The sequence below is a fragment of the Microcebus murinus genome, chromosome 12, assembly GCF_040939455.1.
Source record: "Microcebus murinus isolate Inina chromosome 12, M.murinus_Inina_mat1.0, whole genome shotgun sequence".
NCBI classification, from domain to species: Eukaryota; Metazoa; Chordata; class Mammalia; order Primates; family Cheirogaleidae; genus Microcebus; species Microcebus murinus.
The window spans coordinates 23,471,192-23,496,333 of NC_134115.1; the positions used below are offsets into that span (position 1 = coordinate 23,471,192).

A 25,142-nucleotide genomic window follows, 5' to 3' on the forward strand; every position below is an offset into this window, starting at 1 on the left:
GTATCAATGAAGTCATTCATACCTATATATGTATCACAAATATATAATTTGTGTGTGTACCTGAAAACAGAATTAGTAACAGCTAATATTAGGCCAATTTATATAATATATAACTTCCAAACACTAGTCTCTAAGAAAAATAGGCATTAGATAGGAAATCTGGAAGAATAGGCAAGGAATTGGCATATTGTGTCTGTTCCGAAAATACAGTTGGCTAGGGACAGGGGTAAAGAAACAATTCATATTTGTAATCCTTTGCACTTTTTTTAAAAAAAATTTTGAACCATGTATACTTGCATTACTATAAAGAAATAGACTAAAACTTTAGGAAAGTCTTATATAAAAATGTAATGTTAACATAATCAGTTTTTTAATAAAATTGACAGTAAAAGGAGGTTTATTTTTTAATTCAAAGGTATAACTGGATAAGGAGATATGTTTGCAATCATTCTTGTGAAATACTTTTTAATAAGATATGACCAACTTCTTTGCAAATAACAGACACATAACTCACCTATGATGACTTAATTTCTGATGGATAATGTACATGTTTAGGAAGAAATAGGCAAGCTCACACCAGTAGATTATTATTGGATTAGATTAACTATCCAATACTCAGTCAAAACTGTTTCTGATCAACTTCTATTCCCATTTCATCTTCTACCATCTTGTCAACATACTGAGCAACTCCCCTGTCGACTCTGTCTACCTGACCAGTCACCATATCAACCACCTGACCGGCCTAACCAGCCACTTGACCAGCCACTTCTCTGCCTGGAATTAGAATATGTGTTTCCATCATAATATTCTTCAATTTTAGGTAGTTTGGCCAGCACTGAGAGTATCCAGTCTGAATCATGCCACTCTACCTGTAAGCTTTCTGACTTGGTTTGTGGGAACTTCACAGTAAACACCCGTATTTCCTTCTAGGAGGCACATTCTGGTTATCTGGGACACAGCATTGCTATTCAGCTTTCTGTTAAATTCTTTCCAAGGACAACTAACATCCCGTATTTACTCTAGGCTTTCCAGAGTCATGGTCACAAAACCCTTATCAGAGGTGATCAAAGATTGTGGTTTAAAGCTCGATGGATCAGAAATGTGGGCTAATGATGCAGCCACTGCCCCTTTCTGTGAGCTGATAGTTGGAAAAAATCAACAACAGCATAAGAACCAAAGCCAGAGACCTAATGGTATCCATGCTTTTAGATTTAACCAAATCCATTGTAGAAGGAACCATACACATGTTTAAAAGTAGTACCTGCTTTTTAAGTTCCACATATCTTAGTTGACCTCTTTCTTTTGGTTAATAAAAACATACACAAATCCCTGTCTGTCCAGTTCTACCTGTGCATCCAGAGTGATGAATATAGGACTTAACATCCTGAGGAGGAGAACTTTGAATTACCAGGTCAACCTCAGGAATCTCTAAACCATGGGCAGCCAAGTTGGTTGCCACCAAAATTTTAGAACTACCTTCTTTGAAACCTTTCATTGTAATTTCTCTTTGTAACTATGCAATGTCACCATGTAAACACTGGACATTCTGCTTTGTGCGTGGATTCATAGCCATTTCAGTTACATTCTTTTTGGTCTCACAGAAAATAATAGCTCTCCCTTCAGACCCACTGTAGATTTGAAGGACATCTTCAATAACTGCTGGCCTCTGAGACCAATGACACTGGATGGCCAAATGTTCCACAGTAGTTGCAGACTTCTGAGTCATTTTTCCAACCAGGCCAACCTGTTCCTATCTGGATTTCATGTAATTTTTTTTTGCAACTTTGTATACCCACTGTGGGCAAGTTGCAGAAAAAAGTAGTCTGAGGATTGTATTCAGAATCAGTTTTGTAGGATTCAGTAACAGTATCTTCAACTTGCTCAGCAAAACCAAAACCTAATATTTGATCCACTTCATTAAGCACAACATGGTGAACTTTAAAAACATCCAATTGACCACTCTGCAGGTGATCTTTGATATGACCATGGATCCCAGCCAAGATGTCAATATCATTTTGAATATGATTAATTTGGCTTTCCCATGTTGCTCCACCATAAAAATAATACCACACTGTTTCCTAGTATATCTTTGAAGTCTTTGTCCATTTGGCTTGCCAATTCCCTTGTTGGAGCCCAAACAAGTACCTTTGCTGAGCAGCTTTTTAGTTTCTTGATTTGTTTGGAGTCTTTCAATCAAGGGGATAGCAAGAGAGAATGTCTTTTCTGTTCTTGTTCATGCTTGAGCAATTATTAAACCTTTTCCTTTATATACAAGACCAAAGGTCTTAACTTGGATAGGAAAGAGATATGTTACCCCTCAATCTTTCAGAACTTTATAGTCTCTTCAGAAATGGGGAAATTGGAGAAGGCTTCTTTCTGTTCATGTTGGGGTCTCCTCTAGTTTATTATCACTTGCTTCATGAATAGAACTATCTAAGGATGATTCTCGCTTTGATTTTTTTCATATTCATCAATATCTCCATTTGATATTGGATATTTCTTGACTTATGAGATTTAGAGAATTCATCTGAAAGTCCATTAAATCCTTCTTCAGTGTCTCCACTTAGCTTCTCGTTCATTTTAGCTTTTTTGGGTTTGGGAACATCCAGATCATCAGCAACATCATTTTCTCTTGTTTCTGATTTCTCTTTTAAGTTATAATGGTGCCTTGACTTCATTCTGTCACTCAAGCATTGTGTAATGTGTTTTCAGCTTATCTTGTTTAAATCTTCATAACAATCCTATAAGGGAAGTAGGGATCCATAATCTATCATCTGAAATTCCAATATTCATAAAACACTTTTGCCTTTCCTTCCTCTGGCTCTCGGATTCCACAAAGTGTGCTTTCAGCTCCATAATGTTCCCCCAGAGGAGTTTCCCAGGCATTGTTGGCCTCTGCTGCCTCTCTCCCCAAGCGCAGTGGCCAAAACCAAAACCACCTGCGGGCAGGACAGCGTGAAAGGTGGGGGTAGAGTGGCCACCTGGCCAGGGCCATGCATCACTTCCTAAAATAATCAGTGTTTTTTTTTAGTATTGCCTTTATTTCAGTTATTAATTTGAATTATGAAAATATGAAGCCACTTCATTTTCAATGATTATATCTTTTTAAACAGACTCTGTGGTTCCCTAGGCATATTTAACTCTTACGAATAAAAACAATCTTTCCCAATTATAATTATTTTGTAAGACTGATTTGCTGGGCGGTGGGTTAAATTGCGCGGGATGAGTTATTTCCTGAAAATAACATTAAAATGCAGGTAGGGCAGCCATTTTAGCTCAGAGCACAGCGACAAATGAGGCAAAAAGTGAATGAATATAGGCCAAAAAGAGGAATAGGTTAGGTCAGGTCGGGTAGGTGTTATGGACTTCCCAAGCACACATACTGGGTGGAGTTAGGTTCCTGCATTTTCCGTCTGCTGCCATCACCAGTGAGAGCAGCATCAGGACTTTTGCAAGCCCCTAAAGACTGGAAAGATGATAGTGTCCCCCTGAAGTAATTAGAAACTTATTCAGGAAGTGGATTAAAACTTAAGTTGGGGTGAATGCAAGACTTTTACACTTTCTGGAATAAAAATTCCGAATTCATCAACGCTGAACTGTTTCTTTCTGCTTTTCCCTCCACGGCTAGTGCCTTAGCCTAGGTTCGGCCTCGCGTTCCACCATCCAGCACTCGCGAGCTAAGCCCCACCCACGCGGCCACGCACAGGTGCCAGCCGTGCCAGCCCCACCCTGCCAAGGAGCGCCTCCTCCGCCCCCACGCGGGGTCCCTGGCCCCGCCCCTGGAAGCGCCGTCCTGACGTCAGCGCGCCGTCGCCGAAGCCCGGCAGCAAATGAGCGCTGGCGGCCGGGGCCCTCCGTCGTACACTCGCACACGCATGCGCGCTGTTTCCGGGAGCCCCGAAGACCTGGCGGAGCCCGGCGCGGATGGAGGCTTGAGGGTGGCGGGGGCGGAGCGCGCCGCGAGCTGGGTGCATGTCCGCGGCGGGCGCCGTCTAGAGGAAGGCCAAGCAGCCGCCACCACGCTTTCAATCGCGGCGAGACGCAAGCGAGCCAGGCCCAGGGCCGCGGCTGCGATGCAGCGACGGCGGCGCCCTCCGCCGCCGGTCTCTCAGCTGCCGGAGGGCTGCGGGGGAGGCGGCGGCGGCCGCGGCGGGAGCGAGGAGGTGGAAGTGCAGTTCTCCGCCGGGCGTTTGGGCTCGGCCGCGGCGGTTTCGGCGGTGGTGGCGGCCGCGCGCAGCACCGAGGAGGAGGAGGAGAGGCTCGAGCGCGAGCACTTCTGGAAGATCATTAATGCCTTCCGCTACTACGGGTAAGGAGCCTGTGGCGGACCCCGGCCCAGCCCGTCGGGGCGCCCGGCGGCTGCGGCGGACCGGCCGGAACGGTGGCGCCCGTCGCGCTCGCCCTCCGGCCGCCACGCCTCCGGGGCGTCCCGAACCGGCAGCTGGAGTTGTCCTCGGAGCCCCGCGGGTCACCTCGCACCACCCCAACCCCTCCCGGCACTGCACACCCGCGTGCCTGCCGCGCCGTCTGCTGCTCATCCTCGTGTCTTCTGACCTGAGGATCAGATTAGCTTTCTTGCCCTTCCGTCCCTTGGTAAAGGTTTGGTTTTGAGGCCGGTGGGGGTGACCTGAGAATTGCTGTAACAGTTTCACATGGAAGATGCTGGTGGTAAAACTGTCCAGCGCTGGGCTTGATTGTTATGTCTTGTCGGTGTCCTCCAGACTCAGCCCAAGTTCACCTACACGTGGGGTACCGGAGGATGTGTTTTCCCAAACTGTTGCCAGTTCTTAAGAGCAGTTTAAGATGTTCACCACACTCTACTTTGCGCTGTGAATGTACTTGCACGTTTGTGGTGAGCGATTGAATGTTGCCGCTCAGTGTATCTAAGTGCGGAGGTGGTTCGGATATTCTAAACGTTGCTAGTTATGAAGCAGGGAAATGAGAGAAGGCACAGTAAGAGCCACCTTAGTGTTCTTTATTTTGCAAATATGTATCGAATTCTCCCTGTAGGCTGGTATTGGTGGTAGGATCTTTAAGTATGTTACCTCATTCGTAAAACAACTTCCTAACTTCCTTGTTGTTAAAATAGCTTAATCACAAAGTTAGAATTCCAAGATCTGAAAGAGACTTAAATCAATTAGATTTTCCAGTAAAGATAACACTTTTATTCAAGTGAGAGGTAATGAAAGTCCGCCAGTGGCTGTGTTGAGTCTGCAGTGGGAAATAGACAGACATGATCTCCCACTCAGGTAAACCTGTTCTCTTAGGTTTGCTTTATGCAAACTTCTTTTATGTTGTTAGTCTCATTTGTATTGTATTCTCTTGCTTTACTGTGACAACCTCAAGGACAGGGTCTGAGCTTTATTTGACATATGTTGTTGAAGCTCTACTTTTAGCAAATAAAACAAATAGTAGCAAAGAAATACATTTCTCATTCCCAGTCTGATCAGTGTTTTGACTAATAGTTAAACAAGTTTGTTATTAGTCTGATTTTAGAAGCTTGCTTAATAAAAGTTTAAGGTTATTTAGCATCTTGATTATATTTGCGACAGGAATTTTTGGAGTTCATATATCTTAGCGAAATACTTTACTAGTTATACTTAGGAATAGAGACCATAGACCGTATTACTTATGGAGCCCCAAGGGAATTGGTAGTTTGGATATTTTCTTTTTCCAGATTTAGTAGTAACAGGGAGGGATGCAGACCATTTCAGAAGTGATTTTGGTGCAAGAACCTTTTATCACAACTGGCTAATATTTCTATTTGTGTGTGTGGTGTAGAGATAGGTCTCACTCTTGTTCAGGCTGGTCTTGAACTCCTGAGCTCAAGCAGTCCTCTCACCTCTGCCTTCCAGAGTGGTAGGATTGTAGGCATCACAGCCAGCCGAAAAATCAAAGGTCTTTTCAGAAACTTATTATTTTGTAAATAATGGTTAGAGTGAGATTTTAAATATTGAGACTTAGAGCTCATTTTTATAGGTGAGAAGATAGGCATATAAAAAGGTGCGCAGGTTACCCAGAGTTACACAATCAAATTGTGGTAGAATCCGTCCTGAAATCCAAAATCATTGGGCCATTGAAACCAGTCTCTGGTGCCAAAAAGGTTGGGGACTGCTGTACTAGAGGATGTGGCTTCTTGATGCAGACTTAGTTCAGAACCAAGCAAAGTCTGATGTTTGTGAAACATTCCTTTAAAGTAGCTTCAGTACAGTTTCTTAAAAGGGCTAAGCAGTAAATATTTTAAGCTCTGAGGGCCAAGTGGTCTCTGTTAGAACTATTCAACATGAGTGAAAGCCACCATAGGTAATGTGTAAACAATTGCGTGTGGCTCTGTACTAATAAGAGTCTACAAAAACGATGACGTAGCCAGTGGGCTGGTTTGCCCACCCCTGCCTTAAAGCATATTGATAGTGTAGACATTTCCAGGATAGTGAAGTTAACCCCAATTAATATAGTTAAGGTTGGACTATGTTCTCAACTTTGGTGAGACCTCACCTATTTGAAGAGTGACTGTGGGTGTGTTACCAGCAGCTTTGCACATCCTTAAGTAACCAGGGGTTAAGGGATATGCAGCATCTCATCCTGCTCTGTGTGATTACTCCACTTCTGTATCAGGAATTGACAGTTCTTCTGACCAATACATAATGCATCTCAACCCCCTGCAACTATGGTAATAAGTAGTCTCCACGGAGAACCAATAAGTGATACCTTAGTAGTATAACTGAACATTTATTACTTGCTTTCTAATAGGCTGATATATGGAGGTTCAGTAGTGACAAAGATGAGACTTGTATTTTAGAAGAATTCATCTGATTACAGGTAGGGATGGAGAAAGTGGGGGAGGAGTTAGTTTGGGGACAGCATTCAACTAGTAACAGTACTCCTAGGTAACAAGCCGCTCAGTAATCTTTGAGAGACATAATGGGGATTGAAGTAAAGCATTAAAGATGGGGTAATTTGCTGATAGTTTTATGAAGTAAATTAAAAAAGTATCTTGGGCTAGGTGCAGTGGTTCACGCCTGTAATACCAGCATTTTGGGAGGCCAAGGACAGGAGCTCAAGACCAGCCTGGACCCCGTCTCTATGAAAAATAAACTAGCTGGAAGTGGTGACACACGTCTATAGTCCCAGCTACTCCTATAGGCCCAACTGTTCAGGAGCCTGAGGTGGGACAATTGCTTGAACCCAGAAGTTTGAGGCTGCTGTGAGCTATGATAGCACCACTGCACTCCAGGCTGGGCAACAGAGCAAGATCTTGTCGATTAAAAAAAAAAAGACTGTATCCTGGGCTTATTGACTGTGGGACTAAGAGAACAGGCATTTTAGGATGACTCCATGGTTTCTGACTTGGGTGCATTTATGGTGTACCATTCATCAATATTAGCTGTATAGGAAGGAGTGAAAGTTTTCATGGGGCATGTGCTAAAATAAATTCAGTTTGGATATGAGTTTTGAGGTGTAGCAAGAGGGAGGTTGTGGAGCATCCAGTGACCAGGAATCAGTACTAGAAAGGAAGTTATATGAGACTGTTAATGTGTTGACAGTGAATTGTAAACTGTTGCAGCTCTACTGCATAGTAAGTATGCCTGACTTCTTATGGCCACTTTTAAATAGTTCCTTTGTGTCATACTCTACTGATAGGAATGTAAATTGATACAGTCTTTCTGAAAATCATTTTGTATCAAGAACTTTAAATGTAATTATTCCCTCAGACCTGTAATTCTCCTTTGGGGAATGTATGCTAATTATTTTCTTTCTAAGACAGACATTTTGAGCACAAAAAGTTTATCATATAGACAAGTGGAAGTGTCTAAATGCCTAATAGTTGGGACATAGCTAAGTAAATACTGGCTGCATAAGATGGAATGATGAACAATTATTATAGTCATTGTTATATTTGAGAACTTTTTTCTGATTTGAGAAACTTCTTATAAGGATGAAGAATTACAAGTGTTTCTCAAACTTTAATGTGCATATGGATCCCCTGCAGAACTTGTTAAAAGGCAGATTCCAATTCAGTAGGTCCGGGGTAGGCCTGAAATTCTGCATTCCTAGCCATTTCCAAGTGATCTGGTGTTCTCTGGACCACATTTGGAATAGAAAAGTTCTAGATGAAATAAGCCAGGCATAGGAAGACACATACTACATGTTCTCATTCATATGTGGAATCGAAAACAACCAATCTCATAGAAACAGAGTAGAATGGCAGTGACCATAGGCTGGAAGAGGAAGAAAAGATGTTGGTCAACGGTTACAATGTTTCAGTTAGAAGGAATAAATTATAAGTATTTGAGGTGGTGGATATGTTAATTATCTTCAGTCTTCCCACATTTATACATATATTAATATAATATCACTTTGTACCTCATAAATATATATGATTATAATTCAGTTTTTAAAAGGTGTCAGATGACTTTATCTTAACAGAAATATGCTAAAAGGTTAGAAGTGGTTTCTTCCAGAAGAGGGGTTAGTAGGCTTGCTTTCTCTGAGTACTCTTAATTTTCTGCATTTTTTATATTTTCACTGTCAACATGTTATATCAGTTAGATATGCCTACTATTTTTTGAGCACTTACTATGTTTTCAGCCACTGGGCTATGTTTTGTGTACATTATTTTCAATGAAACCCCGTTGGGTAGGCAGAGGAATGTAAAGGTACCTACCTTATGGGGTTTTATGGATATTTTTCAGAGTAATCCATATTTAGTGACTTAGTTTAGTGCCAGGCATTTAATTAAATCTTAATAAATAGTAGCTTCTGTGATCATCATCATTGTTGTTATTTATTATCTTGCTTTTCTAGATGAGACAGTTGGCACAGGGGAAGAAAATTACTTGCCTTGAGTCACATGGCAAATAGGTGACATAAGCCAGATCTGTCTGTCTTTAAAACTCACTATTACATTCTCTTCACTGCAAACTTGATCTCTTTAAGGGCCCCCCTACTGAAGCACCACACACAATCTTCTAAAAAACATGGCGAGGTTTTTGCTTAAGTTTTGTTAAGAGCTTCTTCTGAACTTTCTTGTTATGTTCATAAAGTAGAGAATAATTTGGTATAAGAAGGTGAAAAAATGAGAAAATTGTTTGGATAAATAGATTTAGGCAACCAAGTGAAAAAGTATTTTTGGTTTTCATTTAATGTTGATTAAATACCAAAGAACATTTAAAAGAAATATATAAAATATTTTATATATATATAATATATATATAATGTAAGAATGAACACCCATGAATTTACTACCCAGTTTTGCAAAAAAAATTATCCTCTTTTCCTCCTCATAGAAAATCACTATCCTGAATTTTCATTTCCTTGCTTTCCTTTTGGTTTTTCCACATATACTCAATCCCTAAACAACATATTGTTTAGTTTTATATAAAATGCAAATTGTACATTATGTAATTTTCTGCAACTTGCTTTTGCAACAAATATTTACATTCCTGAGTTTTATTCATATTATGTGTAGCTATAATGTATTCATTCACTGCATTCCATTGTATAACTACACTGTAATTTCTAAATTCAGCCTACTGATAATGCACCTTTGGGTTGTTCCCAGATTTTTTGTTTTGTTATTTCTAGCAGTGCTGTGATGAAGATTATTCAAGTTTCATGGTGCCCATTTGCAAGAGTTTCTTGGTTATGTGTGTAGGAGTATAATTGGTAGGTCATAAGGCATGTACCATATTAAGCTTTACTAGTTAGTGCTCTAAAGTATTTTCCAAAGTGGTTGTACTAATTTTAATTTATACACCCATCATCAGTATATAATGTCCTAATTATTCCACATTTTCACCAACATTTGATATAGGCAGGCTTTTAGATTTTGCCCATTTGGTTGACGTAAATAAAATGACATTGTGAATGTATATTTCACTTTTAAAAGAGTTCTCTTTTCTGGTTTTATGAATGAATAATCCCTAAAGTGACCTTTAGAGTTATGTGGACACTTTTGGAATGCAAATTGTCGATACTGTCATGTTAAACCCTACAGAATTTAAATTTTTCATTTGCTTTGTACTTTAGTCACATATAAGATTTGTTACGATATTTTTATTTTTTTTTTATTTATTTTTTTTTTCTATATATTTTTAGTTGTCTGGATAATTTCTTTCTATTTTTTTTTTTTTTTTTTTTTTTTTTTTGAGACAGAGTCTCGCTTTGTTGCCCAGGCTAGAGTGAGTGCCGTGGCGTCAGCCTAGCTCACAGCAACCTCAAACTCCTGGGCTCGAGTGATCCTTCTGCCTCAGCCTCCCGAGTAGCTGGGACTACAGGCATGCGCCACCATGCCCGGCTAATTTTTTTATATATATATCAGTTGGCCAATTAATTTATTTCTATTTTATAGTAGAGACGGGGTCTCGCTCTTGCTCAGGCTGGTTTTGAACTCCTGACCTTGAGCAATCCGCCCGCCTCGGCCTCCCAAGAGCTAGGATTACAGGCGTGAGCCACAGCGCCCGGCCTGTTACGATATTTTTAAAAACAACTTGGTTGGCTTTTAAGTTCATTTCAAAACATATTAAGTATATTCTAAAGTAATTTCACAGCAGCATTTTGCTACTTAAAAATGGAAAAATCTAAAGAATTCAGCTGTTTTTGTTGAAAATTTTAAGTTTGAAAGTTGAAATCATAAAAATGAACTAATTGTACACTAATCCTTTTTATGTTTCCTTTTTCCCTTTCTAATTGGCACAGATGCTTACTTTTACTAGTTAGAAACCATTTGTATGTTGTTTGGTTGCTTAGAGAAGTATTTGTAATAAAGTAAAAACCTATGAAACTTTGTAAGTTCGTATCCTTAAAAAAGCTAAGAGATTGTAAATGGTAGTACAGTATTCAACATAATAAGGGAGTAATTGTGCAGAAAGACAACCTTAAAATAAGTTTGGCCTCTGATGAGATTCTTTTGCCAATTTAAAAAACACCTTTTATGTTTTAGCACCAGTATGCATGAGCGAGTGAACCGAACAGAAAGACAGTTTCGATCACTTCCAGCTAATCAACAGAAACTACTTCCTCAGTTTCTCCTTCACTTGGACAAGATTCGGAAATGCATTGATCATAATCAAGAAATACTACTGACCGTTGTGAATGATTGCATACATATGTTTGAAAATAAAGAATATGGACAAGATGTATGTGAAAGTTTGTTCTCTTTGTTTTTATTTTAGGGTTTAACCTCTATATGTTGAGGTTTTTATCTTTCTGTATTTCATTTTTATAATTCTGCAAAGGCCATTTGCTCTATTTAGAATATTTCTTTTATATGTTCAGTCATTTGATTAGGCTTAATAGAGACTAGATTTGTTTGCTGATTTTTTTTTAATACTAATATAATTGTTGGCATTTTCACATAGTATTTTAAATGTTTTGGCATATAGGATTAGTGATTTAAATTTTTATAAACAACTTTACTAGCTATATAAAGTTAATTTCTGTTGTTTAACTCATATTTTTTTTCAGTATATCCATTGATATTCATCTTTTACTGTAAGAAATTATTTTCACTTATAAATCTCAAGGGACTGGCAGTAATGGAAACTGAAGTCCTCTTTTTGTATCCACAGGATGGATACAGTTGGGCCACTCCAGTGAGCCTCTCCATGCTGCCCCATCAATGACCTGGAGGGACATTCTTCCCTCTCTTAGAGAGAGGATGTTTGGTCTCCATAGCAACTCAGTTCTGGTCCTCTCCTGAGTAAAGACTGCTTAATTATATGGTGGTTTTATGATTAATGGATCTTAATCTTTTGAGGGTAGAAGTGAGACCTCCAAACTCTTTTCATTTAGGAACTCAAGCTGCACTTGAACCCCCATTGAGGTGAGAGGCTAGTGATTTATGCACTAAACCACCTGTATAACTCCTTAGTAGCATGTCTATTTAACCATAACCAAAATTGATTATTTTCTCAGAAGCTAATTGATTTCTGTTTTTTAAACAGGGGAATGGAAAGATTATGCCAGCATCTACATTTGACATGGATAAGTTAAAATCCACATTGAAACAGTTTGTAAGAGACTGGAGTGAAACTGGGAAAGCAGAAAGGGATGCCTGCTACCAGCCAATCATTAAAGAAATTTTAAAAAATTTTCCAAAAGAGAGATGGTAAATAGTACTTTGTTTTTAACCAATTTCTTTAAGATATGCAAGCACTGAGTTTCTCTATAAGACATTTTGCAATCCTGATTCATTTTTATAGTTGCTGAGTATCTGTATGTTTTGCATGTGTGAGTGTTATGTTTGTTATTAGATGCCATGTGTGAGGTTGCAGTTAGTATTTTGAATAATTTTTGCTTTTATAATGTACTTCATGGCAAAGCAGAAAGCTGCAAACTTTTAATTCTCCTCGTTGTGACATACTTACAAGCAAATGATGGATCTGTTCCTTAGAACAGAGGTTCTTAACTTTTTTGTGCAGTAAACCCTTGGGCAGTCTGAGGCCCATGGTTCACTTTTCAGAATAACATTTTTTAAGTGAATAAAATAAAATGCATAGGATTACAAGGAAACTAATTATTTTGAAATACAGTTATTAAAATATTTAGAAAGGAAATTTGTGATATGACATGCTTTTTTAACATGTATCACATTAAATACAATCTAATAGCAAGTGTAATTACAGTATTATGAAAATGCTGAGTGGTGTATACATTATTTTGAGAACCTCATCAACTAATGAGAGGTGAAAATCTATGTGATTTCTATGGGTGATAAAGTTACAAGTATTGCTAAAACTATTATTGTTTGTTGCCTGCATCTGTAATTGAAGAAAAAATATCAGTTACTGAAATTAAAATGTAATTGTTTCTCATCCCCTTCATAGACCAAGTGAATTCTGTTTATAGATCCCTTGGATCTGTCAATCCCAGGTTAGGAACCCTTGACTTAGAGGACATATATGTAAAGAGAACCTCTGGATAGAATTCACTCATTTAAGGGATCTTTGTAGAGAGCCTCCTTTTCCTCATTTCTTTCCCCTCATCAATGGGCAACTTTAAGTTTGGTGTATCCCTCCAGAAATCTCAGTACATATGTGTGTCTCTTTTTTCTCTTAATTTTAAAATAACTTCAACATTACAGGTAAGTTACATGAATTGTACAGAAATTTCCCATTTATTCTTTGCCTAAATACACCAATTTTTATCGTCTTACCACATTTGCATTATTGTTTCCTCTTCATTCTTCCCTCCTTCCCCTACTTTTATATATGTATGCGTCTAAAACCACACATACACGAAATAAGCAAATTGAGGAAATTTAACCTTGAATACTGTTGTGTAATCTATAGTCTATATTCAAGTTTCATAAATTATTCTAGTAATGTCCTTTGTAACATTTGTTTTCCATCAGTCTAGAATCCAATCCAGGATATTGTATTGCATTTAATTGCCATGTCTTAGTCTTAAAGCTGGAACAGTTCCTTGGCCTTACTTTATTCTCATGACATTGATTGATGTTTTTGAAGAATATAGGGAAGTTATTTTATAGATTATTGCTTAGTTTGAAATCGTCTGATTTTTTTTAAGATTAAATCTAGGTTGAATATCCCCAGTGAAAGTAGTACATAATTCGTGTTATGTCCTTTAAAAGGTAATCACATCCAGAGACATACAATGTCTGTCAGACCATCATTGCCAGTTTTAATCACCCAATCAAAATGTTACCTGGTTTCTCTACCAGTCAGTTAATGTTTTTCTTCTCACAACTATTATAATAAGCAACTTCTGGCAAGACACTTTGAGACCATACAGTTAATATCCTGCTTCTCCTTAGACTTTTCTTCCCCTAGAATTATAAGCCACTGATGATTCTTGCATGAACCAGTCTGTGCTGTGGTGGTTGTGGAGTGGTGATTTTTCTAACTACATTATCAGTTGGCATTGTACTGTAACGAATAGCACTTCCTTCTCCCCTGCCTGTGTATCTAGATACTCATCTCCTTATCAGGAAGGGCTCCTGATTCCTATTTTATATAGTGGGTTATAATCCATTACTGTTGTGCTTTATTTTGTTCAGATTGCCTCAAGTTTGGCCACCAGGAGTCCCTTCAAGTTGGCTCCTGTGTCCTTTTGACATATCAGCATATCCCAATCTTATTCTTTTTTTGGAGTCTTCCTTGCTTTCTGGCACTGTGAGATATTTCAGGCCTATCTTTTATCTTCACTCCTTCAGTTCTGGAATTGGCTGTTTCTCCAAAGACATGGCTCCTTTTAATGTGGAATGGTAGGTAGAAACCAAGATCTGGCACTAGGCATATTCATTGTTACTAAGATGACATTTATTTCTGGGCCTTTTAGTAGACAGACCTGTTGTGCCCCCATATCCTTGTTGATTTATTGTTATTTTTTTATTCATAGAGTGTCAACTAAACAAAGACAAAAAAGTGATATTCAGAAGTGATATTCATTTCCTCCCATATTCCTTCTATACTCCATCTTAGCACCTCCATCATGATATTTACACCCATGTAAATATCAATATCATCAGTTTCTGGTTTATTCTTCCTCTTCTTTTGGGGGGGAAATAAGCAGATGGGTTCATGGAGATCTTTCTTAGTTATTTTTTTTTTATTTTATTTTTTACAGCTGAGTAGTGGGCAGTGGTTGCCTTGGTGTCCATTTAAACAGTTTCTTTTGAAACAACAGGTATGGCTGCTATATTGTTCCTGTGTGGCAGTCAAGCTTGGTTCTCAGGTCTTCCTGGAAGTTGTGTGTACTTAATTTCCTTTAACAAGTCATTTTTTTGCTTAAACTACCTAAAGTGGATTCTGTTGTCTGCAACTAAAAATCATGACCCAGGGGTTAGGTTAAGTAGCTTTCAACAGAATCTTAATGATAAAAGAAAGTTCCTTGCCAAATTCACTATTAAGAAGAAAATTGAAATTAAGCAAGTTGAACAACATATATTAGTACTACTATATAGAAGGAGTGTAGGAGACAAAAAAAGAGACTTGATTCTTGCCCTCAAGATAATTGAATAAGATACCCACTATATGCCCAATTAGTAGTGCTAATGCTCTGAAGAAAAAGAAAAATGGTTAAAGGATCTGGGGTGTATGTGAAAAAAAGATGCCTCTAATTATATATAAATTGTGGAATGCTTCATACTATGAAAATGGACAGACTATAGCTGTTACAACAAAGCAGATAAATCCTTATAATATTGAGTAAAAGAAGCAAGAAACTATACCATGAGGAAATGATCAGCCAAATACAAATTGTGGGATATTCTGCAGGTCAGATGATCTGTTTTCCTCAAAACAAACCCACAAAACAATGGCATAATAAAAAGAAAGTGTAGAGGGAAGTTAGGGACTGTTGAAGATTAAAAGAGATGTAGTAGGCATACTATTCTGATTTTGAAAAACTATAAAAAGACATCTTTGGGGCAGTTGGGAAAATTTGAATAAGAACTGAGTATTAGATGATATTATGAACTTATTATTTTGTTGATAGAGATAATGGCATAGTGGTTATCTTAAAAAATTTTCTTAGAGATGCATACTGAAGTTCAGGGGAAAAGATAGCAATATCTGAGAACTGCTCTAAAATACCTCTGCAGAATTAATGAACAGGTTGGGTGCAGTAGTGTGTGCATGTTACCCATCTACTTGGGAAACTGAGGCAAGAAGATTTAGTCTAGGAGTTAAAGTCCAGCCTACAGAGTACTCTGTTATTTGAATATACTAGAGTTTATTTCAGCCACACTCGTACATTTGGCTATTTAGTTGGCAGTATCTTGGCAATTATAAATAAGGCTACAATTAATAACATACATACATATGTATTTTCATATTGTTAGAAGCATATCTACTTTTTTAATTTAAAATTAACTTTACTCCATAATCTTAAACAAAATCCATATTATAATCTCAGAACTAATTTCTCCTGATCTCTTGCTACCACGTATTAAAATGTAAATAATACCGAGGGATCTGTTTATTTGTCTTTGCAGCAGTTCCTGGCCAGTCCTATGGTAAGAAATATTGGTTGGCATTTAATTACATCATAAATTATATCCAGCTAGGATGATGTTTGAGTGCATGGGTCATGAAAATTTTCCATCATGCATTTTCCTGTTGCAATTATAGCACCTATATGTGTTTGTGAGGATTTAGAAATATCAAAGACATAGGATTGTGGAACCTCCTTCCCAGTGTCCACGAGGTTTTGAGGGAAAGAAATATCCATTATAATAGCCCTGAAGGGTTTATCTTCCTGATCCTGATAAGTAGATCTCATGGTCTCTGAATTTCTAAAAGCACAATGTAATAACAACTTACACTTTGCCACAGAAACCCACTGTCAGCATGCTTGTGGACTTGGGCATGGATCATCTTAAAGAAAAGAAGTCTTAATTCTTTAAAAATCATTAAAATTTGAAGCCCTCCAGTATCTGAGCTTTTAACTGACCCAGCATATTAATGTGCACACAGGGCTTGGGTATAAGTGACAGCAATCAAAGTCAACTGGTCAAGGGTTTATAGTGTTTGGAACCAAGACCATGAAGCTCCCATTTGCTAGTGGGAAGACCCTCATATATTTCTTACCATTAGGTATGTGTGCAAGAGGTTCTGTCTTTAGTTTGAATTCTTAGAGGTGGGATTCCTGCAGTTTCTTGCTGTGCAAGAAATTACCACACACTTAACTGCTTAAAACAACAGACGTTTATTTTACAGTTTCTTTGGGTCAGGAGTTTGGGCATGGCTTAATTGGTTTCTCTGTGTAGGGTCTTTTTTTTTTTTTTTTTTAAGTTGAGACAGAGTTTCCCTCTCTTACCCAGGCTGGAGTGCAGAGTTGCAATCATAGCTCACTCAGCTTTGAACTCCTGGGCTCAGGTGATCCTTCTGATTCTGCCTCCTGAGTAGCTGGGACTACATGTGCATACCACCATGCTCAGCTAATTTTTTTCTTTTGTTGTAGAGTCAGGGTCTCGCTATGTTGCCCAGGCTGGTCTCAAACTCCTGATTTTAAGTGATCCTCCTGCCTCAGCTTCCCAAAGTCCTTGTCTTGGGCTTTTCCAAAATGGCCACTTACTTCATCAAGCCAGCGAGGAGAGTCTCTAGATAAGTAAGTTCTAAACAGAGTCATACAGTGTGAAAGTCATAGGAGTGACATTCTTTGTCATAGGGAAATGGAATATAAAAGGAATGGAGACCGGGAGGTAGGGCCACATTATAGTCTGCTAGTTATTGCTGTATTTTCCTGTAAAGGTTGTATTCTTGTTGTCTTGCCAGCAATGTATGACAGTGCCTGTTTACTTAATAGTCCTCACAAACATTTGCATTATTAAGCTTTTGCACTTGTTGCCAATCTGATGGGTGGGAAATTGTATCTTGGCATAGTTTTGACTTGCATTTCTCTTACCATGAGTGAAGTTGAACATCTTCATACATTAAAGGGTCATTTTATATCTTCTTATTTTGAGAATTATATATTCATATCTTTTTCCCTCACCTTTTTGTTGAGGTGAAATGCATATTACAAAAGTAATCATTGCATACAATTCAGTGACATTCAGTACATTCACAATATTATGTATCCACCATCTCTATATAGATCCAAAACATTTTCTTTTTCTTTTTTTTTTTTTTTTTTTTTTGAGACAGAGTCTCACTCTCTTGCCTGGGCTAGAGTGCTGTGGCATCAGCCTAGCTCACAGCGACTTCAAACTCCTGGGCTCAAGCAGTCCTCCTGCCTCAGCCTCTTGGGTAGCTGGGACTACAGGCACGTGCCACCATGCCAGGCTAATTTTTTTCTATTTTTAGTTGTTTTGGCTAATTTCTTTCTAATTGTAGTAGAAACGAAGTCTCACTCTTGCTCAGGCTGGTTCGAACTCCTGAGCTCACGTAGTCCTCCCGCCTTGGCCTCCCAGAGTTCTAGGATTACAAGCATGAGCCACCGCGCCCGGCCCAAAACGTTTTCATCAGCCAAAATAAAACCTCATACCCCATTAAGCAGTTATTCCCCATTTGCCCCACCCGACCTTTGTTTTTTAGTCATTTGACTGAGGTGTCTTAAATGTGCTTTTCTTTATATTTACCCCACTTGAGGTTTGCTGAGCTTCTTGGGGTTTAGGTAGATCTATATCATCAATTCAGAAATTTTTTGCTATTGTCACCACATTACTTTTTTCTCTTCTGGTACTTCAGTTACAGTATATTAAACTGTTGGATATTATTTTTCAGGTTTCAAATGGATCTTTTCCCACACTACCTGTTCCCTAGCTCTATATATTATAGTTTGGATAATTTCTATTGACTTCACTTCAACTTCAGTGATTCTTTGCTCTGCTAATTTTCCTATAAGTCCTTTGAAAGAGTTCTTTGATACTGTTTTTCTGTTTGTTTGTTTTTTTAATTTTTTTATTTCTAGCACCTTTCTCTCCCTAATACCTTCCACACACATACTCACTCTTTGTGCTGAAATTCCCTGTTTGTACATGTGAGCTTCCTTTTCCACTAGATGCTTTGACATATTTTTAAAATTCCTGCTTGGTAATTCCAACATACATGCTGTTTGTGGGACTGTTCTCTTGAAAGGTTCTTTTCATTATAATGGGTTACATTTTCTTGCTTCTTTGTATATCTCATAATTTTTTGATTTGAATGTCTGACATTGTATGTAAAGAAATAGTAGACACTGAAGTCGATAATATTAACCAGAAAAAAAGCATTCTCTTTAGTCAGGCTGCTAGTGGAGTGGGAGGGCTGAGTGAATCACTTAAGTGTTTATAATTTCTAATGTGCTTGCATGTATTAGCTGTATCAATCAATCACTTATTTGTGTAAACCTTGCACCTAGAAATGTAGCAGTGTAGGGATATTGTTGCTTTCCAGAACATGAAATAGTTTCTGAAGTTTCAGCTGCATCTCACCTTTTATGCCCATTGATTTTGACATCTTTCCTGCAGTAGATCTTTGCATCATTAAGACATACTTACTTGGTCCCTGCTTGGCAACGCATACTATAGTCTCAGCCATTCGGCAGGCTGAGGCAGGAGGATCACTCGAGCCCAGGAGTTTTAGGCTGTAGTGTGATATGTGCTATGATTGTGCCTCTGAATAGCCACTGCATTCCAGCCTAGGCAACAGTGTAAGACTCTGTCTCTAAAATTGGGGGAAAAAAAAAAGGATTTAACAAATAAGCTAAGATTTTTATAGTTTTAATTCTTAGGTTTAGGTCATTGGTCCATTTTGAGTTAATTTTTATATGTGGTATAAATAAGGGTCCAACTTCATTCTTTTGCATATGGACACCCAGTTTTCCCATCATCACATTTGTTAAAAAGACTGTCCTTTCCCTATTGAGCGGTTTTGGTATTCTTGTTGAAAATCAGCTGACCACGTATGTGAGGGTTTGTTCTGGGCTTTATATTCTATCCCATTGGTCTGTATGTTTGCTCTTATGCCAGCATCATACAATTTTAATTGCTGTGGTTTTGTAAATTTCAACATCAGTAAGTGTGAGTCCTCCAGCATTGTTCTTTTTTTAAGATTGTTTTGGCTATTTGGGGCTCCTTGCAAATCTATGTGAATTTTAGGGTAGGCTTTTCCATTTCTGCAGAAAAAACTGTTGGAATTTGGTAGGGTTTGTGTTGATTATGTAGATTGCTTTAGGTATTAATACTACTGACATCTTAAACAGTGTTATTATATCTTCTCATTCATTAAGACAGGACATCTTTCCAGTTATTTAGATCTTTAATTTCTATCAACAATGTTGTATAGTTTTCGATGTACAAGTCTTTCACCTTGATTAGATTTATTTTTAAGTTTTTAATTCTTTTAGATGCTATTATAAAAGAAATTGTTTTCTTAACTTTCTTTTCAGAATTTTCATTGCTGATGTGTACAATCACAACTGACTTCTTTGTGTTGATGTTGTACCCTGCAATCTTACTTAATTTGTTTAGTAGCTCTTGTTGCTTTCTTGTGGATGCTTTGGGATTTTCTACATATAGGATCATGTCATACAAAAAGAGATAGTTTTTACCTTTTCCTTTCCAATTTGAATGCCTTTTATTTCCTTATCATGTTTCTTTCTTTTCATAGGGAGAAAGCTTTCAGTCTTTTCAGAATTGAATATGATATCAGCTGTGGGTTTTTCATAAATACCCTTTATCATATTGAGGAATTTTTCTTCTAGTACTAGTTTTCTGAGAGTTTTTCTCATGAAAGGGTGTTGGATTTTTGTCAAAGGCCTTTTTTTGCATCAATTGAGATTACCCTATAGTTTTTTCTTTCGTTAATGTGATGTATTACATTGACTGATTTTCTTATCTTGCATTCCTTGCATTCTTGGGATAAATTCCACTTGGTCATGGTAAATAATCTTTTTAATATGTTATTGGATTCAATTTGCTAGTATTTTGTTAAGGATTTTTACATCTATATTCATAAGGGACATTGATCTGTAATTTTTTCTTGTGATTTTTTTTACTTTTGGTATCAAGGTAATGCTGGCCTGGAGCTTGAGACGGATTGTTAATGTGTTAATTCTTTAATGTTTGGTGGAATTCACCTGTGAGCACATCTTGTCCAGGACTTTACTTTGTTAGGAAGGATTTTTGTCTTACCATGGAATATTGAGATAACAATCTGCTTTAAATTCTCTTTATTTAAGATACAAAGAAGCTGAGGCAGGAGGATGATTTGAATCCAGGAGTTCAAGGCCAGCCTAAACAGCATAGTGAGACCCTGTCTGTACAAAAAAGATTAAAAGAAAAAAAAAAAAAAGCCAGGCATGGTAGCATGCCTGTAGTCCCAGCTGCTTGGGAGGCTGAGGCAGGAGATCGCTTGAGCCCAAGATTCTGAGGTTGCAGCTATGATGATGCCACTGTACTCTGGCCCAGGGAACAGAGCAAGACCTTGTCTCAAAAAAAAGAAAAAAACAAACAAAAAAAGATACAAAGTCTTCCCTAATAAGACATGGCTTAAGTTGGAATAAATAACTAAAAATAACCATTCTTAAAGGCTACTCTTGTTTACTGTAATAAATGCTAATGTAGGTTATTTTGTTAATTTTTATCAATAGTAATACATTAAATACTCTACAACTATTAGGATTATAATCTAATCTTTTATATGTTCTTATTTTATAATCTTTATAAATGATTTTCAGTTTCATGAACTTTAATAAACATTGTTCTCTCAATGTGTATGTTCAGTGCTATGCTCTATAAAGTACTAGATAATAGTTTAATAGTTTCTATAAAGTCCAGTTATCTCTCAAAATTCAAAATATCTTTATTTCTAAAAGTAGGTTATAATTAGTAAGGCTCTTTACAATAGGAATTTACCAAAGTGTGAGTGAATTTCAAAGGCTAAATGTCAACACCGTTTTCTAGTACTTAAAACATGACTTTATTCATAGTTATTATGGAATCATGTATTATCATGCTATCTAATTAGCATAACAATGTCAGCAATACTAAAAGGGCCTGCCATTGTTAAAGATACTTAGTGAACTACTGCTATTTTACCATTGTTTTTCTGCTATTATTATTATTACTATTAACAGAATGTAGATTGGTAAGGAAAGGATGAATGAACTCAATGGTTCTAATAGGTGATTTTAAAAATAAAAGAATAATTAAAAACAGTTTTTGAACAGGTAAAACATTTTGCAGCGTTCAAAAATTTAAAGGTTTCAAGGGATATATAGTCTCCTTTCCCTAATTGTTCCCCAGCTACCCAGTTTCTTTCCCTGGAAGTAATTAATGTTATAAAAGTGACAATGTATATATAAACTTTAAATGAAGTGCACTGAAATATCTATCAAACTCTTTTTTTTTTTTTTTTTTTTTTTACCATTCTTGGACCCAGTGGAAAAATTACATTTACTCCTACATCATTTGTTTTTCTTGCTTAATTTAGATTGATTTCCTTATAGTAGATAATATGCTATCAAAAAACCTGAACAAGAAAGCTAATGAAACACAGTAAAGGCCATATCCATATTAAAGTCATAGCTTTGCCATAAAGAGGAAACCCAAGGGCCTGGAAAAGAGGCATTAATTATAGTCCTTCAGAATCCAGCTTGGTTCTAGATAAATCGTGGTCAGCTTTGGGTTTCTCAGATAAATTTCCACTGTGTTCTCTTCTTTTTGAAATTTCACTTAAGGTATTTTCTAAGTGAACTGCCTGTAGAAGATAGTATATTTACTGGAGTATGCATAGAGTTACTATATTTGTGACCTTTAAAATATTTTTCTGACGGGAACATAATTGACTTACCAGTTTCTCTAATTTGTCTATGTTTAGAATTTTTAATACGCCTGAATTTGCAAGCACAAGTAGCTTTGAAGCCATAGATTGAGTTCTGTATAGGGTCTATTTGTTAATTAAGGAAATGCTGTTTTCCTTGTGCTGAATGCCAAATACTTCAGTAATTATTAGCCTATGTTTTATTTTTGTTTTAAGTAGATGTTGAACCCTGCTCTAGTGAGCAGTTGCTCTTTGAAATTTAGCTATCTATGTATACATATGTTTTAATGTAAAGTATGAACACAGGGTTTAAACCTTTTTTTCATACATTGAACATCACAATATAACTCTTCTCAATTGATGGTGTGAATGGTGCGCATTGAGATTTACAGTTTTTCCAAGTTAAGTGTCTAGTCATTTAAATTGAAGAGTTCAGTGCTGTAAAACTTATAGTTGATAAAGAAATATGGATTCTTAAGTTTGAATCCTATCTGAAAGGAGGGATCACATACAGGATTATGTTTTTTATGAATCCTGAAAGTTCCTGGACTATATTTTTCAGATCTTATTTTCATTAGCCCATTCAATTTTAGAAAAATTTGAAGTGATATTTTGTTTTTTGGGGGAAATTTATGTCTTTGTATTTCAATATACATACTCTGACACTCCAGGAAGGTACTGATTTATTATTGACTGGTGGAATGTATTTTTTTTTTACATAGTAAGTATTAGGAAAGAAAACTATGAGCTTTAAAGCATTTTTTCCACTTAGGTTAAAATAAAGAATGTAAATTATAGTTTTGAAAAGATTCTTTTCACTAAGAGAATCCATTTTAAAAGAAAAAATGGAGGAAATGTAGACTGCCAGATAATACAGGCAGTAGTTTTAGAGAATGAAAATAGATTTCTTTCTCATTTGAAAGCCTTCCTAGACCAAAGACAAGTATGTGTTTCAGATTGCTTTCAAATCAAAATTTCAAGTGGGATAACCCAATGGAAAAACCATTCCACATTTATAACCCAGTATAAAAATGGTGTTAATGGGTAGTTCACAGAAAAAAATACAAGAAGACACTCAATCTCATAAGAAAATGCAAATGTAAAAACCACATTAAGGTGCCATTTTTCACGTATTGTATTGCAAAGATTTAAAAGTTAGATAACTATCAAGAAAAGTGTGAGGAAACTTAAATAAATATTTTGCCGATAGAATAAATTAGTAAAAAATCTTAGGTTGAGTAATTTGGCAATATTTGTCAAAATTCACGTGCAGATCTTTTATTCTTGCAGCTCAATTTCAGGGAAGCTGTTCTACAGACATACTTCTGCATGTGAAAATGATTCATATTAGATCAGCCGGGCGCGGTGGCTCACACCTGTAATCCTAGCACTCTGGGAGGCCGAGGCGGGTGGATTGGTAAAGGTCAGGAGTTCAAAACCACCCTGAGCAAGAGCGAGACCCTGTCTTTACTATAAATAGAAAGAAATTAATTGGCCAACTAATATATATAGAAAAAAATTAGCTGGGCATGGTGGCACATGCCTGTAGTCCCAGCTACTTGGGAAGCTGAGGCAGAAGGATTGCTTGAGCCCAGGAGTTTGAGGTTGCTGTGAGCTAGGCTGATGCCACGGCACTCACTCTAGCCTGGGCAACAAAGCGAGACTCTGTCTCAAAAAAAAAAACATTAGATCAGGGAATGGCAAACGTTTTCTCAAAGTGCCAGATGTTAAATATTTTAGGCTTTGCAGCCAGTACAGTCTCTGTGGGGACTTCTCAGCTCTGCTGTTGTGGAAATGCAGCCATAGACAGTTCTTAAGTGAATGGGCATGACTGTGTTTCAGTAAAACTTTATTTATAAACACAGATGACTGGCCCGTGGGCTGTAGTTGCTTAAATGAAGAAAGCAAAGTGAAGAACTTGGCATGTAAACTTATATAACAGAGGTATGGATGAAGTGCTGAAAGCATACAGAAGTGAGTTCAAGGTTTGCCTGGGATAGTAAGAATGATAGATGAAGTGATAATTTGAGTTTCTGTGGATGTGTAGAAGCTCTAAAGATTCAAATAGAGTCTTTTCTGGGATCAGTGGGAAGTTGTCTGAAGTAAGGAGTCCTTTGTTGGGAGTAGATGAAGAAGTAAGTTGGGATCATATTTTTGAAAGACACTCCTGATTTATATCCTATTTTCTACAATGAACAGAAAAATATTTCAACACTAGCTCTATTAAACATTGACATTTCGCCATATTTTGCTTCAGATTTGTTTTTATATATATATTTTTTAAAAGAAATATTACAGGTGAAGTTGAAACTGTCCTGCAAACTACACAGAGCACTTTTATCTGTCTTTTGGGATAACCACTAACATGCGTTTGTTGTTTTGTTATTCTAGTCTTGCATTTCCACATTAGCCAAATGTTTATACACGTATTGCTCTGTATATTTTTGAGGTTTGATGGTTTAGAGTGTCATTTCACAATTATTTTTCATTCAGTGTTATGTTTTTATGATTTATGTGTACAATATAGACCAGCACTGTTCAATAGAAATGTAGCGCAGTCCACAAATGCAGAGCATGTTTGTAATTTTAAATTTTCTAATAGCCATAAATAGAAACAGTTAAAAATAATACATTAATAACCCAATATTTCCAAAATATTTCAACATATAGTCAATATAAAAGATTATTAGATATTATGATTCTTTTTTAGCCTAAGTCTTTAAAATATGATGTGTTACACTTTAAGAAACATCTAAATTTGGACTAGCCACATTATAAGTGTTCCATAGCCACATGTAGTTAGTAGTTTTTGTTTTATAGGAGAATATCTGTGATTCAAAGAGAACCACTTTTGGTGCTTAAAAGTTGTATGTACTACCACCAGGGGTCAGTCAAGTGTCATAATGGTGACACAACCAGAGAAAGTATTTT

General features: G+C 37.0%; 1 protein-coding gene and 1 pseudogene across 1 annotated transcript in view; one reads left to right on the forward strand and one right to left on the reverse strand.

Moving 5' to 3' along the window:
• Window positions 1-653: 653 nt before the first annotated feature.
• LOC105868706 (ATP-dependent RNA helicase DDX50 pseudogene) lies at window positions 654-2,726 on the reverse strand (annotated as a pseudogene).
• Window positions 2,727-3,841: 1,115 nt separating this feature from the next.
• The window catches only part of CARNMT1 (carnosine N-methyltransferase 1), a 41,489-nt gene continuing 20,188 nt past the window's right edge, over window positions 3,842-25,142 (forward strand). Inside the window, exons 1-3 of the mRNA XM_012759799.3 lie at window positions 3,842-4,309; window positions 10,943-11,138; window positions 11,946-12,109. Coding sequence (XP_012615253.1) covers window positions 3,876-4,309; window positions 10,943-11,138; window positions 11,946-12,109 — 794 coding nt within the window. The 5' untranslated portion in view covers window positions 3,842-3,875. The remainder of the gene's footprint in view (window positions 4,310-10,942; window positions 11,139-11,945; window positions 12,110-25,142) is intronic.